This window comes from Ylistrum balloti, unplaced genomic scaffold (genome assembly GCF_031769215.1).
Source record: "Ylistrum balloti isolate Yb309-2 unplaced genomic scaffold, AGI_CSIRO_Ybal_v1 Utg369724, whole genome shotgun sequence".
NCBI classification, from domain to species: Eukaryota; Metazoa; Mollusca; class Bivalvia; order Pectinida; family Pectinidae; genus Ylistrum; species Ylistrum balloti.
In genome coordinates, this window is record NW_026781942.1 from 435,350 (window position 1) to 458,009 (window position 22,660).

Genomic DNA, 22,660 nt, shown 5'->3' on the forward strand with positions numbered 1-22,660 from the left:
GTTTGTTATCGTTATTTCATGAGATTTTCTATGTAGGTTCTCCTTGGTTCCTAGATAGTTGGTTTATGGACTGATCAGAAAAATGAAATGGCTGACAGGCAATCAAGTATTTGACAGGAATCGATTACGGTATTACCATTGTTTTTTAAAAGGAATTTTCAAATTTCACATAATCTAGAGCAAGAACTGAGGAAAGAAAGAGAATATTTTTTTTGGCGTACATATTTCACTACAAACAGAAGAACAATGAAAGTATGCACACTGACCATCAGCTGTTTCTGAAATAGTTTGTATTCTATTGATGGAAATCTTTTTTGTATTTTGTTGCAGGTATTAGAAGATGCGTACAAACATGTACTGGCATTGACAGTAATAAACTACCGTATAGCTTATTGTCAGTCTTGAAGATCTCGCATCATCAGCAGAACTGATGTGACAAGTAAGACTCTCCTTATAGAAGATGGAAACCCAGCAGTGTGTTGTGATACTACATTGTACCAAGATATTATCTACAGGATGATTAGACAAACCAATCTGGAGTCAAGTATTAAGGACGTTATTAAATAATGAAGCGACGAAGTAGTCTGCGATGTTGTGTGACGCTGACGTTTGTATGCGTTGTATGTCTGAGTCTGGTACAGATTTATAACTGGGTCACGTTTAGTTCTGTACATGACGGCCACCTGTCAGGTAAGATGTACCTTCTCTTGTGAACAATAATAACGGTAAGAAATGGTGAGCATTGTTGGCTTCCAACTTCATCTTTTATTTAGGAAATCTAGAGAGAAATTTTAGAAATTTTTTATTAATGGAAAAATCTTACAAATGTTTGCCACAATGCTGAAATTATATTGGCAGCAAGTTCCCAGTATTAGATGTGTGATTAAAATATCTAATTTTAAGTTCAATAGGTGCATAATATATAAACCATGTTTAGGTATATACAATCAATTATGATTCGTTACATATACAATCAATTTGTTTTTCTAGGTAAAAACCATTTAGTAGCAAACAGATATCAGAGTTACAGGAAAACGAATTTGACACAATCAAGTGCCTTTATCGAAAAAAAGGACAAAGATGGTTACTTGGAATATGTTATTAAAGATAACAGCAACCCTTTCTTGCGGGATCACTACGACATAAAAAAACTGCACAACCTTGGAGTGATCCGAACACCAGAAGACCAACATTTGAGAGATGATGGTAATTATGCATAAAATATGCATACTGCATGCCAAATTCCATTCTTAAGTTATGTTGGCCTCTATTTATACTTTGGAAATTTCAGGTAAAATTCAAATGTCAAAGGTGGCCATCTTGGATTTCAAAAGTTGTACTGTGGTGTATTATCGCTATGGTTTTAGAATCCAGTATATGTACTGGATTGATAAATTTCAAATTTGATATGTACTATACTACAAATGATTAAAGATTTACCATTATTGCTAAAATATTCAGGTGAGTGATGCAGGTCCTCTGGACCTTTTGGTTTTAGAGTAGGCTCTGCCTTGAAGGAGATTGTAAATTTTTGTCATTGTTGCACAATGTCAATCAAAGCGTTTAAAAGTTTCACAAATTTTTGTGGTATGATTTCATTCACATGATTTATGGAGTGTAAAGAATAAAAGTTGGGAAATGTGTGGCATTTTAAATATTCCCGAACATTATCCATGACAAATCATTATAAAAAGATTTTGTATTGAAATATCTAAACCATTAAAATCGAAAATATGTTTGAATTTAATTTGTTTTTTTACCCTCTCATACACAGGTCACAGGCAGCATGCATTCAACTTATTGATAAGTGATAGACTTGGATTTCACCGTGCCATTCCTGACAGTAGGAATGAAAGGTAAACAAACATATCATTGAACTTTGTTATTTTGAAGTTGATGGAACTGTTTGAAAAGTTTGAGTTATCTGGGTGTTCAATTTAAGTGAGATGAAATGTTTGGTGAAAAGTTTGACAGGGACACACAAAATTCTTCAAATGAAATGGAGTCTTAGAGTTATACGAATTGTAGATAATGAGGTTAGACTGTACAGAAAACACGTCTAGCTACTGTAACCATATGTTACTACAGGTTTGTACAGTTAACTGTAAATGCTCTTGCTCTGAAGGCTATATGTTCATCTAACTTCAGTAAAATTTACTTATTTTGGTATGTAATCTAATTTTAGTGATAAAGATATTATGCAAAAATATGATTGTGTTTCTGAACAATAACTTCTCTTGAGGACCTGAAGTTCAAGCTTCAAACAATGCCATTGTTTAATGTTAAAGCTGAATTGTAGTTGAAAGTAGAGTTGATGATGATGGAGTCCAGTTCAAAGTACTTTAATCTTTTGATACAGGTATTAGGCCATGATGGAAGTATGGCTGACATCCAGTCATTCTTGAAATATGTTGAAAGTAGTTTAAACTTTGCATGTATTTAACTGTATACACTGAACATGTAAACAGTGTGGTAAGCATACAATAGCCATGCCTTTACCATAGGAAAGTTCAGGTGTAGAATAGTACTAGCCTGGACAAAAGCCATAGCAAGCAGGTGTCCCACCATTGGAGATTATCCTCTCTCCTGTCTGCCCCCCGTCCTTTGTTCCCCCCCCCCCCCCCCCCACCTCTTTCCTCTCATCTAGCAGATTGGTAGGTTGGTTGACGTGGGCATTGTCACTGACAATTGTTGGTGTTCTGGCATCTCCTTCAGAAGGGTGGAACCATCTGTAGCAGTGAATGTTTGATTATGCTAATTTTAGAAGATGGCTCCAGGGCTCATATTGCCTTATCCTAACTCTTGCAGTTTGAAACATGTCCAGAAGCTGAAAGGAAGAATTGGGGGCCTACATAGGTTTAGTTTCGTTTAGGGTAATTTTGAAGTCCATCAAATGCCTTAGAAAAAAATTGTATAGCCTAACATTATCCCTGACTATCTAGTAGACCAAGAGAGGTCTATTTATACCAAATGTTTGACACATAGGTAAGACATGGCATGTAATAATCTTCTTGTACATAAGGATTGGTTTTTGAGTGATCTTACATGACAAATGTATATGTGCCTTGATGATACCACCAGACATGCCCCAGGTATATGACAGTTACATGTACCTGAATGACCGTGTGAATGTAATGTTTCACGTTTTCATGGTTCAGGTCTCTCTGTGAACCACACACCATCTTTTTCTCCAATGCTATCAAGGGTAGCATACCAAGTCTTTTAATGTAGTTGTTGTCTCTGTAAAGCTGTTGATGTCCAATTTGCTTGTCTTACCTCCAGATACACTGCGTAAAGATAGAGCAGATGGTCACCCCTCTTAACACTAAAGCTTGTTGTAAAGTGTTGTGCTGTCTTGAAGTCAACAAAGGTTGTTGTAGAATGTACTGAGAGATAAAGGTTGTTGTAGAATGTACTGAGAGGTATAAGTCAGTTGTGGTCTGTTGTAGATTCAAGAAATGACTATACAGCTGCTGGGCCGTGTGTGTAGTAGCATGTGGACAAGTTGGTACATCACTACTAATTATTTAGCAGCAGTATTTGTACAAGGTCGATGGCTTGGGTAATTAAACAATATGATTATCCATAATTAAAAGTAGAAACCTGAACATTAAGGACTAATGTGAATACTTGAGTAAATTAGACAAAATAGATCAAAATTGATACAAATTAAGTGTTTCTTCCTGATGAAAAATGCATATTAGTTCATATTATTCAGCAATAATTTAACTAAATTATTGTTATTATGATTATTAATATTGTGAATTATTTAACTGTTTTTTTTTTCAATTTAGATATGTCATGTATAAAAGAAAATGTAATATTTGAATAAATTTTAATCTCCAATAAAGTACATATATTTAATTATAAATAAATCTCTTTATTTTATCTTTATTTTCAGTGTTATGTTAACATGAAGTAAAAATATATAAAACCTGATTTTTTTTTCAACTTTCAATTAAATTCCTGTCACTTCATATAATATAAGCTTCTGACGTAGACTAGATGGCACAGGTAACCTCAGGTAAAACACAGGTAAATATAGATAGATTCATCTGAAATAGACTATAATTATTTCCTCTGCCCATGTTATTTTTAAAAGTGGGCAAACATGCATATAGCCTTCAAGTGACAAGGTGATATCAATCTAAATCTTGTTTTTGATTGAGCATTAATGTTGGTTTGTACAGATACACATATGTGTGTGTAATTATAGATGTAAACTGATGTGTGTGTAATTATAGGTATAAACTGATGTGTGTGTAATTATAGGTATAAACTGACGTGTGTGTAATTATAGGTATAAACTGATGTGTGTGTAATTATAGATATAAACTGATGTGTGTGTAATTAAAGGTATAAACTGATGTGTGTGTAATTATAGATATCAACTGATGTGTGTGTAATTATAGATATCAACTGATGTGTGTGTAATTATAGATATCAACTGATGTGTGTGTAATTATAGATATAAACTGATGTGTGTGTAATTATAGATATCAACTGATGTGTGTGCAATTATAGATATAAACTGATGTGTGTGTAATTATAGATATAAACTGATGTGTGTGTAATTATAGCTATAAACTGATGTGTGTGTAATTATAGATATCAACTGATGTGTGTGTAATTATAGATATAAACTGATGTGTGTGTGTAATTATAGGTATAAACTGATGTATGTAATTATAGATATAAACTGATGTGTGTGTAATTATAGATATCAACTGATGTGTGTGTAATTATAGGTATAAACTGATGTGTGTGTAATTATAGATATAAACTGACGTGTGTGTAATTATAGATATAAACTGATGTGTGTGCAATTATAGATATAAACTGATGTGTGTGTAATTATAGATATAAACTGACGTGTGTGTAATTATAGATATAAACTGATGTGTGTGTAATTATAGATATAAACTGATGTGTGTGTAATTATAGATATAAACTGATGTGTGTGTAATTATAGGTATAAACTGATGTGTGTGTAATTATAGATATAAACTGATGTGTGTGTAATTATAGGTATAAACTGATGTATGTGTAATTATAGATATCAACTGATGTGTGTGTAATTATAGATATCAACTGATGTGTGTAATTATAGATATCAACTGATGTGTGTGTAATTATAGATATAAACTGATGTGTGTGTAATTATAGATATCAACTGATGTATGTAATTATAGATATCAACTGACGTGTGTGTAATTATAGATATAAACTGATGTGTGTGTAATTATAGATATAAACTGATGTGTGTGTAATTATAGATATAAACTGATGTGTGTGTAATTATAGATATCAACTGATGTATGTGTAATTATAGATATCAACTGATGTGTGTGTAATTATAGATATAAACTGATGTGTGTGTGTAATTACAGGTATAACCTGATGTGTGTGTAATTATAGATATAAACTGATGTGTGTGTAATTATAGATATAAACTGATGTGTGTAATTACAGATATAAACTGATGTGTGTGTAATTATAGTTATAAACTGACGTGTGTAATTATAGGTATAAACTGATGTGTGTCTAATTATAGGTATAAACTGATGTGTGTGTAATTATAGGTATAAACCGATGTGTGTCTAATTATAGGTATAAACTGATGTGGGTGTTATTACAAATGTTTAGGTGTATACACTGACTGATGTGTAATTACAGATATGTAATAACATACTCATACTAATTTGTAATGAAAGGTTTGTAAATACAGTTGTAAACTTACAGGTGTGTAATAACATATTTATACTTTCAGGTGTGTAATTACAGATGTTTACTTTCAGGTGTGCTAATGAGACGTATTCATCTGACTTACCTGAGGCCTCTGTCGTCATTTGTTACTTCAATGAGGCTTGGTCGACCTTACTTCGGACGGTGGTCAGTGTCCTTGACAGATCACCTCCCCACTACATCAAGGAAATCATTATTGTTGATGACTCAAGTGAAATGGGTATGATCAATCTGTTGAGTATATGTAGTTTAGTAACACAGGACATATAATCATTCAACATGTCTCTTTGTCTGCAGATAAACAAATACTATTTGTATAAGGTTCAAAACACCATGGCAGCCTCATTTAGCTAATAACATAAAAATAAACAGACATTATAACTGTAAACTAATTCTACAAATGCAGAAATATCTTTTGATAAGATGACTTTAATTTGTAAATTTCAGCTCAGTGGCGAGAACCTGTCCAAACCTATGTAGAACAGAACCTACCCAAAGTGAAATATGTCAAGACTCCAGAAAGGGCTGGACTTATTAGGGCACGCATGTTTGGAGCAAGACAGGCTTCAGGAAAGGTATGACTTTATTGAAGATGTACAAGGTAGTTGTGGATGTGCCAACCAGGCTTCAGGAAAGGTATGACTTTTAAAGATGTACAAGGTAGTTGTGGATGTGCCAACCAGGCTTCAGGAAAGGTATGACTTTTAAAGATGTACAAGGTAGTTGTGGATGTGCCAACCAGGCTTCAGGAAAGGTATGACTTTTAAAGATGTACAGGGTAGTTGTGGATGTGCCAACCAAACTTCAGGAAAGGTATGACTTTTAAAGATGTACAGGGTAGTTGTGGGTGTGCCAGCCAAACTTCAGGAAAGGTATGACTTTTAAAGATGTACAGGGCAGTTGTGGGTGTGCCAGCCAAGCTTCAGGAAAGGTATGACTTTTAAAGATGTACAGGGTAGTTGTGGGTGTGCCAGCCAAACTTCAGGAAAGGTATGACTTTTAAAGATGTACAGGGCAGTTGTGGGTGTGCCAGCCAAGCTTCAGGAAAGGTATGACTTTTAAAGATGTACAGGGTAGTTGTGGGTGTGCCAGCCAAACTTCAGGAAAGGTATGACTTTTAAAGATGTACAGGGCAGTTGTGGGTGTGCCAGCCAAGCTTCAGGAAAGGTATGACTTTTGTAAATGTAGTGGTAGGTGAAGGACTTATGAAAAATGTACAGTTGTGTTGTGGTTGGAGGATTTATACATATGTACAGGTGATTGATGGGTGGGGAATTTATACAAATGTACAGGTGATTGATGGGTGGGGAATTTATACAGATGTACAGGTGATTGATGGGTGGGGAATTTATACAGATGTACAGGTGATTGATGGGTGGGGAATTTATACAAATGTACAGGTGACTGATAGGTGGGGAATTTATACAGATGTACAGGTGATTGATGGGTGGGGAATTTATACAAATGTACATGTGATTGATGGGTGGGGAATTTATACAGATGTACAGGTGATTGATAGGTGGGGAATTTATACAGATGTACAGGTGATTGATGGGTGGGGAATTTATACAGATGTACAGATGATTGATGGGTGGGGAATTTATACAGATGTACAGGTGATTGATAGGTGGGAAATTTATACAGATGTACAGGTGATTGATAGGTGGGGAATTTATACAGATGTACAGGTGATTGATGGGTGGGGAATTTATACAAATGTACAGGTGATTGATGGGTGGGGCATTTATACAGATGTACAGGTGATTGATGGGTGGGGCATTTATACAAATTAATTTGTGCTGGTTTCTTTGGTATGCCTCCAATACTTTTGAAGATAACTACTGGAAAATCGTCCATTTAACTTACAAAAAATACCAAACCATACAGAAAAAACATTGAAAAATGAAAATTTAATTTACAATAAGATATCAACAAGTGAGCGTCATATTTGTTTTGTATATTTCTAACAGTAGGATGTAGAGGAGGATGCTGGATATATTACTTACACAATAAATAAAACAATAAATATAAACATGTCTATTTTCAGGTGTTGATATTCCTGGACAGTCATTGTGAAGTAAATGTGAATTGGTTAGAACCTTTGTTGTCAAGGATCAAGTCCAGCCAATCTAACGTTGTGGTTCCAGTAATGGACATTATCAATCCAGATACATTCGAGTATGTCTCGTCCCCACTGGTCAAGGGAGGTTTCAACTGGGGACTACATTACCGCTGGGATCAGCTTACAGACAGACTCAAACAAGAAAAAAACTACCTGTCAAAACCGGTTGAGTGAGTTGGTTTTACTGTAGCTTTATAGATTTATGGCCTTTACATAGAGGTGCCTTTAAAGGCAGGTGGCCTTAAAAAACTTTACAGACAGGTGATCTCTATATAGAGGTACTTTCACAGACTGTTGGCCTTTATATAGAGGTGTCTTTACAGATAAGTGGCCTTTACATAGATGTGCCTTTACAGACAAGTGGTCTTAATAAACAAGTATCTTTACATACTGATGGCCATGATACAGAGGTGCCTTAGAAACAAGTGGCCCTTATATAGAGATACCTTTACAGACTGGTGGGCTTTTTATAGAAGTATCTTTACAGACAAGTGGCCTTTATACAGATGTGCCTTTACAGATAAGTGGCCTTTATACAGATGTGCCTTTACAGATAAGTGGCCTTTATACAGATGTGCCTTTACAGATAAGTGGCCTTTATACAGATGTGCCTTTACAGATAAGTGGCCTTTATACAGATGTGCCTTTACAGATAAGTGGCCTTTATACAGATGTGCCTTTACAGACAAGTGGCCTTTATACAGATGTGCCTTTACAGACTGTTGGACTCTATACAGTTGTGCCTTTGAATGATTGAATGTTAGATCAAGACCACAATCAGTGCAGCTAAAAGTATTACTTTGTAAACCTCATAAATACATAAAATGGTATCAAACTCAACATTAGAGACACAAGTGCTGCTTTCCAGTACTGTATGGATTCAAAACATTCACAATGCGTTGTTTTATGTAAGTCTAGTAACTTAAATATCTTTATCTTTTATAGCTAAGCAAACTCTAATAAGAAATAATGTTAAAATCCTTATTTTAATTACCATACATGGATTTTATTATACTGTTTATCACAGGACTCCGACTATGGCTGGTGGTCTGTTTGCTATAGATAGACAGTACTTCAATGACATGGGTCAGTATGATGCTGGTATGGATGTTTGGGGAGCAGAAAATCTAGAAATATCATTCAGGGTAAGAAAACTACTTCTCAAAACTGGTGACTACTATTTCAAACAGTTTGATTTATTTGGAGTAGGTTGGAGTTTGGGGTAATTTTTGGTGTTGCTTGTCATTGCAATTCTTGTTGAGATATTATGATTATACCACAACAGATTTTTACTTATTTTTTCACTGTATATACTGAGTTGTTTGAGACCATACTTCTAGGACATTTCTCCAACATACTTTCTTCATTGTAGTTTTCAATTGATGAATTCCACTATTAGCTGAAAAGGGTTTTCATCAATGTAGTTTTCAGAAGTAAAAGTCCAAGTAGCATCTTCTTTATAGAGCCTCCATACCCACATTAAAAGCTGTACAGTATCATTGAGTTGACCATGACTGACACCTGACAGTGTGGTATATGTATATTGAGTTGACCGTGACTGACACCTGACAGTGTGGTATATGTATATTGAGTTGACCGTGACTGACACCTGACAGTGTGGTATATATATATTGAGTTGACCATGACTGACACCTGACAGTGTGGTATATATATATTGAGTTGACCGTGACTGACACCTGACAGTGTGGTATATGTATATTGAGTTGACCGTGACTGACACCTGACAGTGTGGTATATATATATTGAGTTGACCGTGACTGACACCTGACAGTGTGGTATATATATATTGAGTTGACCGTGACTGACACCTGACAGTGTGGTATATATATATATTGAGTTGAACGTGACTGACACCTGACAGTGTGGTATATATATATTGAGTTGACCATGACTGACACCTGACAGTGTGGTATATATATATTGAGTTGACCGTGACTGACACCTGAAAGTGTGGTATATATATATTGAGTTGACCGTGACTGACACCTGACAGTGTGGTATATATATATTGAGTTGACCGTGACTGACACCTGACAGTGTGGTATATATATATATTGAGTTGACCATGACTGACACCTGACAGTGTGGTATATATATATTGAGTTGACCGTGACTGACACCTGACAGTGTGGTATATATATATTGAGTTGACCGTGACTGACACCTGACAGTGTGGTATATATATATTGAGTTGACCGTGACTGACACCTGACAGTGTGGTATATATATATTGAGTTGACCGTGACTGACACCTGACAGTGTGGTATATATATATTGAGTTGACCGTGACTGACACCTGACAGTGTGGTATATATATATTGAGTTGACCGTGACTGACACCTGACAGTGTGGTATATATATATATTGAGTTGACCATGACTGACACCTGACAGTGTGGTATATATATATTGAGTTGACCGTGACTGACACCTGACAGTGTGGTATATATATATTGAGTTGACCGTGACTGACACCTGACAGTGTGGTATATATATATTGAGTTGACCGTGACTGACACCTGACAGTGTGGTATATATATATTGAGTTGACTGTGACTGACACCTGACAGTGTGGTATATATATATTGAGTTGACTGTGACTGACACCTGACAGTGTGGTATATATATATTGAGTTGACCGTGACTGACACCTGACAGTGTGGTATATATATATTGAGTTGACCGTGACTGACACCTGACAGTGTGGTATATATATATTGAGTTGACCGTGACTGACACCTGACAGTGTGGTATATATATATTGAGTTGACCGTGACTGACACCTGACAGTGTGGTATATATATATTGAGTTGACCGTGACTGACACCTGACAGTGTGGTATATATATATTGAGTTGACCGTGACTGACACCTGACAGTGTGGTATATATATATTGAGTTGACCGTGACTGACACCTGACAGTGTGGTATATATATATATATGATGACAGTGTGGTATATATATATATTGAGTTGACCGTGACTGACACCTGACAGTGTGTTATATATATTGAGTTGACCGTGAATGACACCTGACAGTGTGGTATATATATATTGAGTTGACCGTGACTGACACCTGACAGTGTGGTATATATATATATTGACCGTGTTGACAGTGTGGTATATATATATTGAGTTGACCGTGACTGACACCTGACAGTGTGGTATATATATATTGAGTTGACCGTGACTGACACCTGACAGTGTGGTATATATATATTGAGTTGACCGTGACTGACACCTGACAGTGTGGTATATATATTGAGTTGACCGTGACTGACACCTGACAGTGTGGTATATATATTGAGTTGACCGTGACTGACACCTGACAGTGTGGTATATATATAGAGTTGACCGTGACTGACACCTGACAGTGTGGTATATATATATATATATTGAGTGTGGTATATATACCGTGACTGACTGACACCTGACAGTGTGGTATATATATATTGAGTTGACCGTGACTGACACCTGACAGTGTGGTATATATATATTGAGTTGACCGTGACTGACACCTGACAGTGTGGTATATATATATTGAGTTGAGTTGACCATGACTGACACCTGTCAGTGTGGTATATATATATTGAGTTGACCGTGACTGACACCTGACAGTGTGGTATATATATATTGAGTTGACAGTGACTGACACCTGACAGTGTGGTTTATATATATTGAGTTGACCGTGACTGACACCTGACAGTGTGGTATATATATATTGAGTTGACCGTGACTGACACCTGACAGTGTGGTATATATATATATTGAGTGACTGACACCTGACAGTGTGGTATATATATTTTGAGTTGACCATGACTGACACCTGACAGTGTGGTATATATATTGAGTTGACCGTGACTGACACCTGACAGTGTGGTATATATATATATATATATTGAGTTGACTGACACCTGACGTGACTGACACCTGACAGTGTGGTATATATATATTGAGTTGACCGTGACTGACACCTGACAGTGTGGTATATATATATTGAGTTGACCGTGACTGACACCTGACAGTGTGGTATATATATATTGAGTTGACCGTGACTGACACCTGACAGTGTGGTATATATATATTGAGTTGACCGTGACTGACACCTGACAGTGTGGTATATATATATTGAGTTGACCGTGACTGACACCTGACAGTGTGGTATATATATTGAGTTGACCGTGACTGACACCTGAAAGTGTGGTATATATATATTGAGTTGACCGTGACTGACACCTGACAGTGTGGTATATATATATTGAGTTGACGGTGACTGACACCTGACAGTGTGGTATATATATATATATTGAGTTGACCGTGACTGACACCTGACAGTGTGGTATATATATATTGAGTTGACCGTGACTGACACCTGACAGTGTGGTATATATATATTGAGTTGACCGTGACTGACACCTGACAGTGTGGTATATATATATTGAGTTGACCGTGACTGACACCTGACAGTGTGGTATATATATATTGAGTTGACCCTGACTGACACCTGACAGTGTGGTATATATATATTGAGTTGACCGTGACTGACACCTGACAGTGTGGTATATATATATATTGAGTTGACCGTGACTGACACCTGACAGTGTGGACACCTGACAGTGTGGTATATATATTGAGTTGACCGTGACTGACACCTGACAGTGTGGTATATATATATTGAGTTGAACGTGACTGAAACCTGACAGTGTGGTATATATATTGAGTTGACCGTGACTGACACCTGACAGTGTGGTATATATATTGAGTTGACCGTGACTGACACCTGACAGTGTGGTATATATATATTGAGTTGACCGTGACTGACACCTGACAGTGTGGTATATATATATTGAGTTGACCGTGACTGACACCTGACAGTGTGGTATATATATATTGAGTTGACCGTGACTGACACCTGACAGTGTGGTATATATATATATATATTGAGTTGACCGTGACTGACACCTGACAGTGTGGTATATATATATTGAGTTGACCGTGACTGACACCTGACAGTGTGGTATATATATATTGAGTTGACAGTGACTGACACCTGACAGTGTGGTATATATATATTGAGTTGACCGTGACTGACACCTGACAGTGTGGTATATATATTGAGTTGACCGTGACTGACACCTGACAGTGTGGTATATATATTGAGTTGACCGTGAATGACACCTGACAGTGTGGTATATATATATTGAGTTGACCGTGACTGACACCTGACAGTGTGGTATATATATATTGAGTTGACCGTGACTGACACCTGACAGTGTGGTATATATATATTGAGTTGACCGTGACTGACACCTGACAGTGTGGTATATATATATTGAGTTGACCGTGACTGACACCTGACAGTGTGGTATATATATATTGAGTTGACCGTGACTGACACCTGACAGTGTGGTATATATATATTGAGTTGACCGTGACTGACACCTGACAGTGTGGTATATATATATTGAGTTGACCGTGACTGACACCTGACAGTGTGGTATATATATATATATATTGAGTTGACCGTGACTGACACCTGACAGTGTGGTATATATATATATTGAGTTGACCGTGACTGACACCTGACAGTGTGGTATATATATATTGAGTTGACCGTGACTGACACCTGACAGTGTGGTATATATATATTGAGTTGACCGTGACTGACACCTGAAAGTGTGGTATATATATATTGAGTTGACCGTGACTGACACCTGACAGTGTGGTATATATATATTGATACTGACACCTGACAGTGTGGTATATATATATTGAGTTGACCGTGACTGACACCTGACAGTGTGGTATATATATATATATTGAGTTGACCGTGACTGACACCTGACAGTGTGGTATATATATATTGAGTTGACCGTGACTGACACCTGACAGTGTGGTATATATATATTGAGTTGACCGTGACTGACACCTGACAGTGTGGTATATATATATATTGAGTTGACAATGACTGACACCTGACAGTGTGGTATATATATATATATATTGAGTTGACCGTGACTGACACCTGACAGTGTGGTATATATATATTATGACTGACACCTGACAGTGTGGTATATATATATTGAGTTGACCGTGACTGACACCTGACAGTGTGGTATATATATATTGAGTTGACCGTCACTCACTGACACCTGACAGTGTGGTATATATATATTGAGTTGACCGTGACTGACACCTGACAGTGTGGTATATATATATTGAGTTGACCGTGACTGACACCTGACAGTGTGGTATATATATATTGAGTTGACCGTGACTGACACCTGACAGTGTGGTATATATATATTGAGTTGACCGTGACTGACACCTGACAGTGTGGTATATATATATTGAGTTGACCGTGACTGACACCCTGACTGACAGTGTGTATATATATATACAGTGTGGTATATATATATATTGAGTTGAACGTGACTGACACCTGACAGTGTGGTATATATATATTGAGTTGACCATGACTGACACCTGACAGTGTGGTATATATATATTGAGTTGACCGTGACTGACACCTGACAGTGTGGTATATATATATTGAGTTGTGACTGACACCTGACAGTGTGGTATATATATTGAGTTGACCGTGACTGACACCTGACACTGTGGTATATATATTGAGTTGACCGTAACCGACACCTGACAGTGTGGTATATATATATTGAGTTGACCGTGACTGACACCTGAAAGTGTGGTATATATATATTGAGTTGACCGTGACTGACACCTGACAGTGTGGTATATATATATATTGAGTTGAACGTGACTGAAACCTGACAGTGTGGTATATATATATTGAGTTGACCATGACTGACACCTGACAGTGTGGTATATATATTGAGTTGACCGTGACTGACACCTGACAGTGTGGTATATATATATTGAGTTGACCGTGACTGACACCTGACAGTGTGGTATATATATATTGAGTTGACCGTGACTGACACCTGACAGTGTGGTATATATATATTGAGTTGACCGTGACTGACACCTGACAGTGTGGTATATATATATTGAGTTGACCGTGACTGACACCTGACAGTGTGGTATATATATATTGAGTTGACCGTGACTGACACCTGACAGTGTGGTATATATATATTGAGTTGACCGTGACTGACACCTGAAAGTGTGGTATATATATATTGAGTTGACGGTGACTGACACCTGACAGTGTGGTATATATATACTGAGTTGACCGTGGCTGACACCTGACAGTGTGGTATATATATATTGAGTTGACCGTGACTGACACCTGACAGTGTGGTATATATATATTGAGTTGACCGTGACTGACACCTGACAGTGTGGTATATATATATATTGAGTTGAACGTGACTGAAACCTGACAGTGTGGTATATATATATTGAGTTGACCGTGACTGACACCTGACAGTGTGGTATATATATATTGAGTTGACCGTGACTGACACCTGACAGTGTGGTATATATATATTGAGTTGACCGTGACTGACACCTGACAGTGTGGTATATATATTGAGTTGACCGTGACTGACACCTGACAGTGTGGTATATATATTGAGTTGACCGTGACCGACACCTGACAGTGTGGTATATATATACTGAGTTGACCGTGGCTGACACCTGACAGTGTGGTATATATATTGAGTTGACCGTGACTGACACCTGACAGTGTGGTATATATATTTTGAGTTGACCGTGACTGACACCTGACTGTGTGGTATATATATATTGAGTTGACCGTGACTGACACCTGAAAGTGTGGTATATATATATTGAGTTGACCGTGACTGACACCTGACAGTGTGGTATATATATATTGAGTTGAACGTGACTGACACCTGACAGTGTGGTATATATATATATTGAGTTGACCATGACTGACACCTGACAGTGTGGTATATATATATTGAGTTGACCGTGACTGACACCTGACAGTGTGGTATATATATATTGAGTTGACCGTGACTGACACCTGACAGTGTGGTATATATATATTGAGTTGACCGTGACTGACACCTGACAGTGTGGTATATATATTGAGTTGACCGTGAATGACACCTGACAGTGTGGTATATATATATTGAGTTGACCGTGACTGACACCTGACTGTGTGGTATATATATATTGAGTTGACCATGACTGACACCTGACAGTGTGGTATATATATATTGAGTTGACCGTGACTGACACCTGACAGTGTGGTATATATATATTGAGTTCACCATGACTGACACCTGACAGTGTGGTATATATATATTGAGTTGACCGTGACTGACACCTGACAGTGTGGTATATATATATTGAGTTGACCATGACTGACACCTGACAGTGTGGAGGTAGATTAGAATTGTGTTAGTACGGTATATATATGGAGTTAATCATTTCACAGATCTGGCAGTGTGGAGGCAGACTAGAAATAGTACCTTGTTCTAGAGTTGGTCATATCTTCCGTAAACGCCGTCCCTATGGATCACCCCAAGGCCAAGATACAACTTTGAAGAATTCCCTACGTCTGGCACACGTGTGGATGGATGAATATAAGGTAGCTCCTATTTCTATTCTTTCTATTAGGCCAAACAAAAACTTTCCGTTTCCTGTAACTGTACCTACCAAATATTTTGTGCTAACCCTGAACTTTTTAAGGCAATTTTCAAAGAAGCACTGTCAAAGTCAAGATCTCTCTCAGATACCATTGACAATTATCTGTTCAAAAAATTTTTTTGCTTACCTGTCTACCCGAAATTTTTCAAACATGTTTCAGAAAACACATTAATTTTTTTGTCATGCCTTACCACAATAGGTGTTATGTTAGATGTGCTGAAAATATAATTCTGTGGTACAGAATACCCTACAGTAAACTTAGATAAACAATCAATTCATATTTTCAATTGCGTGTCATGAGAAAAATAGACAGTTTTTATTGTTTTTTTTCATTCTCAGTGTTATTGACATGTATGAACAACTAGACACACATATGCAGTATGAAGGAAGGAAACTCTCATTTTGTCATAACACAATAATTTTATATCACAGGAGCACTTCTTCAAGCTGTACCCAGCTGCCAGGAACATGCCGTATGGTGATATATCTGACAGAGTGGCTCTTCGAAAACAGCTAGGGTGTAAATCATTTAAATGGTACCTGGATAACATTTATCCTGAACAGGTTTGTGTGTTTTGAAATATTTGAAAGCCTTATAAGAACCAGGTGAATATATCACTTGATGTAGAGATATTCTCCAAGGGGTTGAGTGTTTTCACTACACTGGAAAATCAGTAATTTTCGTGTCTTGTTGATTTTGTTGGTCACAAATTTATATGTCCATGATATGATCAGTAAAAGGTGACACAGATTATAGTACTAAGGAACATGTGATCAAGGTTTATCCCTGAAGTCAAGTGCCAATGAAAATTTATGATTTTACAGTTTTCAAACAGGTAAAAATGCAGGTTACACACTGAATGAATTTGTGATAATTGTAAATTCTGCGATTTTCCTATATGACTACTTTGTGACTATTTACAATTTATGTACTACTTTTACAACTCTTTTAACACGTTAGTCAAATTTCCAAGGCATGATTTTAAATCAGTCACATAAGAAATAATTACTCAATCCAAAATCTGCTTCCTTATCTTGAGGACTATGAATACTCATAGGTACTGTACATTTTTTTGTGTTATATTTTTATAAGGTTTTGCCGACAGCAGAGAAAGATGCCCCTGTCTCCCTGGGGAAATTCAAACGTCGTGAGAAGACAGCATCTACTCTACGGGGTCAGCTTTATCATCTCCACTCAGGCATGTGTGTCCAATCAGAGTCAAATGTGTTCACAAAGAAAGCCATGCTTGTACTGGCACCCTGTCAAGACTCAGGAAAAGGGTACAAATACCAGGTAATCATTCCTAGTCTCCTAGACAACAGTAATAGTAAAGGTGAAAGCCATGCCTGTACTGGCACCCTGTCAGGACTCAGGAAAAGTGTACAAATACCAGGTAATCATTCCTAGTCTCCTAGACAACAGTAATAGTAAAGGTGAAAGCCATGCCTGTACTGGCACCCTGTCAGGACTCAGGAAAAGTGTACAAATACCAGGTAATCATTCCTAGTCTCCTAGACAACAGTAATAGTAAAGGTGAAAGCCATGCCTGTACTGGCACCCTGTCAGGACTCAGGAAAAGTGTACAAATACCAGGTAATCATTCCTAGTCTCCTAGACAACAGTAATAGTAAAGGTGAAAGCCATGCCTGTACTGGCACCCTGTCAGGACTCAGGAAAAGTGTACAAATACCAGGTAATCATTCCTAGTCTCCTAGACAACAGTAATAGTAAAGGTGAAAGCCATGCCTGTACTGGCACCCTGTCAGGACTCAGGAAAAGTGTACAAATACCAGGTAATCATTCCTAGTCTCCTAGACAACAGTAATAGTAAAAGTGAAAGCCATGCCTGTACTGGCACCCTGTCAGGACTCAGGAAAAGTGTACAAATACCAGGTAATCATTCCTAATCTCCTAGACAACAGTAATAGTAAAGGTGAAAGCCATGCTTGTACTGGCACCCTGTCAGGACTCAGGAAAAGTGTACAAATACCAGGTAATCATTTCTAGTCTCCTAGACAACAGTAATAGTAAAGGTGAAAGCCATGCCTGTACTGGCACCCTGTCAGGACTCAGGAAAAGGCAAAAAATTCAAATATGAAGTCTTATAACTTGAAGGCCCTGTATAATTTGAAGTATTTTGTCGGGCCTGCCCAAACTCCACATCAAATATTCCAACTTACCTCAGTTGAATACTTGGATAATTTGAAATTTCCCCATGGTCCGTCTGAGTTCCAGGTAACAAGGCTTGACTGTTATAGTAAGAGCGTTATGAGGTCTCATAAAATTACAGAACATGATGTCAAGTACCTGTACTGTGTTAGTAGGAATGTTTTTATTCTGTGTGACATAACTGACAGAAAGTTATTGATACAAATTAATATCATTCTATGATTTGTTTTTTATTCTGTGTAACAAACATGACAGAAAGTTAGGGATACATGTTAATGTCATTGTTTGGTTATTTTTATACTTTGTGTTTCAGACCTGGTATAAAACACAAGAAGATGAAATACTGTTGAGCGATATATTGTGCCTTGATGTACAAAATGCCCTTCAAGGTCTGTCATTTGCCAGGCTAATGAAGTGTCACGGTAATGGAGGATCTCAATCTTGGACAATCAAAAAGGTCAGTGTGTCTCATCGTGTAGGCATTGACAAATGTGAAGTATTCACATATTCCTGTTTAGGATAGTATATTGGTTTATGGTGGATTGTGGCTCCATACTGAAAATAATAGTCAAAGACTTAAGACATTGTTTGTCATTGATTCTTTTTCACTCAATTTGAAAATGACCCCGTTAAAATGTTTAGTAGGTCGAATTTCATTTTATTTTCAAATAAAAGTAACTTGGATTTTTATGACATAAATTAAGAAAACTATTAAGTCAAGGTCTCACTGCTGTTATTAATGGATGGCACATAATCTTGGCAAACAGTAGGTGTGACGATCCTGATGATTCTTGATCATAATTTGAGAGATAGCATGGGTATCTATGGTGTTGTAGGGATTGATTCTGGATCGTATGTTCAATGATAAATCAAACTAAATTATGGTCAGATGACTTAGGTATATTTCGTTACAGCTGAAATAATTTAGATGTTTCTTTTAAGCCACCCATGGTATCCAGTGTCAGTTGAGATATTTATTTGTAAATATTTTGTATGATATTGCAGAGAAATACTTAAAACTTGGTATATTCTTGGTACAGTAGAGATATAATTGTATTCATGATAATATTTCAGCATGGTTCTGTGATGCTGCTATTTAATCCTGCCTCTGGGAAATGTCTGAGAGCTTCACCAGACCAGGAAGGTTCACCTCTCGACCTAGGCATTTGTGATGATACGCCAAATCTCAGCTTCCAGTTCAGGAAACCAGTGTCAAAATCAAAACAATAATTGCTTGTATAAATTACAGGCATATTAGTAATAACTTTAGATAATGTTCCTATGTGATATTGATGAGTGCTATGATGTGGGTATGGATGATGGGTTAGAATTAGTCCAGAGGTTTTGAGATAAAAGCTCTTTGCCATGGTCTTGCTGTGAATTTCTGACCTCAGGGATAAAACTGATTTCTCCCTCCCAAAAGTCTATGTATGTAGTGAATGTTCTGCTACTCATTGCCATTAAACATGTAGAGGATATTTATTGCTTTTCAGTTTGATACGTATATGTATTTCACCACTGTGACAAAATATCTATATTTTACATTAGTGAAAAGAATGAGAGAAAAATATGGATATATTTTGTCGTACATGTGAAATATATGTGGTATTGAACATGAAACCATTAACTTTTCATTTCATTAGTCCCCTGCCGTTGAAACTGAGTGGGGACTACAGTTTCCTCCGTCCCTGTGTCTGTGAAAGTTGTCAGTGCTCTAGCAACTTCCATCCTTGAAGGATTTTTATCAAATTTCACACACTTATTTAGCATCAAAATTTTTTGGACAAGTACCAGTTTCATGGTTGTTGGGTCAGGGTCAAAGTCACTGCTCTGCTACTATTTTTAGAAAATCATTTTCAGCACACCCATGACTTGAATTCTCATAAATTTCAGACACTTCTAAAGCATCAAAGGATCTTAGACAAGTTCAAGTTTCAGGATTATTGGGTCAAGGTCATTGCAACTATTTTTATAAAATCATTGTTAGGAGACATGTATTGCTGCAGCACTGCTCAATTTTCTTTTTACATTTTGAAAAGCTAAAAATGTGAAAAGCTCTTCCGAACATGGAATCAATCAATGTTCAGAAAGGTTTTGGTCTATAGTGCATTCTTTGACTTAAAATAGTATTACATTACTATCGACAACAAGGAAATGCCACTTTGAATAGACTTCCTTTTATTGTATTTTACTATTTTACACTGTTATCTAAAAAGATTTGATTATAAAACAGTTGTTTGTATACCTAATAAGAGAAAATCTGAAATGTAAACGGAAAAGATTTTATAGAAAACCAGTTATTGGTAACTTAGTATACTTGTTGATTCCGTTGTTGTTTACCGTGTTCTCATTTAGAACCATGACTTGCTTACTTTGATAGATGAACATTTACAAGGCAGGTATCTGTATTTATACATCAGATTCCCAGTTGGGCTATGATATGACAGATTTTTATCGTCCGCAAAACGCATTTGTGGGGATATCAATTTGGTCTCCGTGCATCTATCAGTCTAAGGGCTTTTCCTGCCATGACTTCAAAACCGTTTAACTCATCTTCACAAAACTTGCTATATATATTAAGTTATTGCCCTAGTTGTGCCTTTTGCTATTGACGACATTTTGGGGTTTTTTTTTTTTAATTTCTGTTTCCATGAAAACAGTCAAAAATATATTAGGTTAGTGCCCTATTTAAATTTTTTCTGTTACCATGGAAACAGATAATCATCATAAAAAATTTCAGTTTTTCTGGACCAGTTCTTGGAAACTGTTCTCCTTTTAAATACTTTTTCTATTACCATGGAAACAGGTCAAATCACTAGGTGAAGATTTTTCAGACAAGTTCTCTTAAACTGTTCAAGGTAATTACCTGGTACTCAAAACTTTGTACAAGCATCAAGCTAGTACTCTAGTAGAAGTTCTCCATTTCAATACTTTGTGTGGAACAATCAAAAATAACAAATAGAAATTAAACTTGTTGTCATATTAACATATATATATATATAATTATGTGTCTTTCTTTTAAATAATGGGGCCAAGGGGATAATGTCACGCTTTGCGCTATCTAATTTTTTTGGGGGGGACACCTGCCTTTATTCTCATTATACTTTTTCAGGAGTCTCTTTGTAAATCTTTCTTTTAATTTGAATTTGGATTATAATTCTGTTGACATGTTGGTATTTTTGAGTTTGCACCTCTCACATTGATCAAAACTATGAAAGTAATAGCATCATTACTGATGATTGTCTTGCTGGTTTAATTTCTTATTATTGATAAATTCTGATATTTCACTGACAAAAAATGTAATCAAATGATCAGTTGATTTATTGATGTTTTAAGTGTAAAAAGTGTAATTTGAAAATGCTTATGCAGAACAATGAAAAAAATATGGGGCTTAGAAAAAATTCAGAGGTGATATTAAACATTAAAGAGAAGAGATTTGTGTACAGCATTATCATGTGACAGTATTTAATTGTATTGTTAGCTTGTCATGAGAGGTCATGACCTGGCAAATATTTTATTTCCTATGTGACTTTGAGTTTGTATTTAGCTGTTGTTATGGTTATGTGTTTATTGTTAAGTTGTTTACTGAGACTTGTTTACTGCAAATCTCTTTGTTTTGTGTTTAATTGTTTAGAATATACCTGTACATACAAAATGTATCTATAATGTGCACTCATATCTGCCTGAAAGGCGACCTTTATTTAACAATCACCTGTCCATAGAGGCCACTGTCCCAGTCAAAATACAGTTCATAGTATATGATAAAAACCTCTCTGTTAAGGTCACCTGTCCATAGAGGCCACTGTTCCAGTCAAAATACAGTTCATAGTTTATGATTAAACCTCTCTGTTAAGGTCACCTGTCCATAGAGGCCACTGTTCCAGTCAAAATACAGTTCATAGTATATGATTAAACCTCTCTGTTAAGGTCACCTGTCTATAAAGGCCACTGTCCCGGTCAATATACAGTTCATAGTATATGATTAAACCTCTTTGTTAAGGTC

The 22,660-nt window shown here is 36.4% G+C and overlaps 1 protein-coding gene across 1 annotated transcript; it reads left to right on the forward strand.

The window, feature by feature from the left end:
- The first annotated feature begins 566 nt into the window (after nt 1-566).
- On the forward strand, nt 567-19,887 carry LOC132565561 (polypeptide N-acetylgalactosaminyltransferase 11-like). Its single transcript, XM_060230209.1, has 12 exons — nt 567-690; nt 991-1,206; nt 1,775-1,856; nt 5,799-5,965; nt 6,193-6,320; nt 7,793-8,037; nt 8,895-9,012; nt 16,276-16,428; nt 16,920-17,051; nt 17,581-17,781; nt 18,971-19,114; nt 19,732-19,887. Exons 1-12 carry the CDS (start codon nt 567-569, stop codon nt 19,885-19,887), a joined length of 1,866 nt encoding a protein of 621 aa, XP_060086192.1.
- Nucleotides 19,888-22,660: the final 2,773 nt, after the last annotated feature.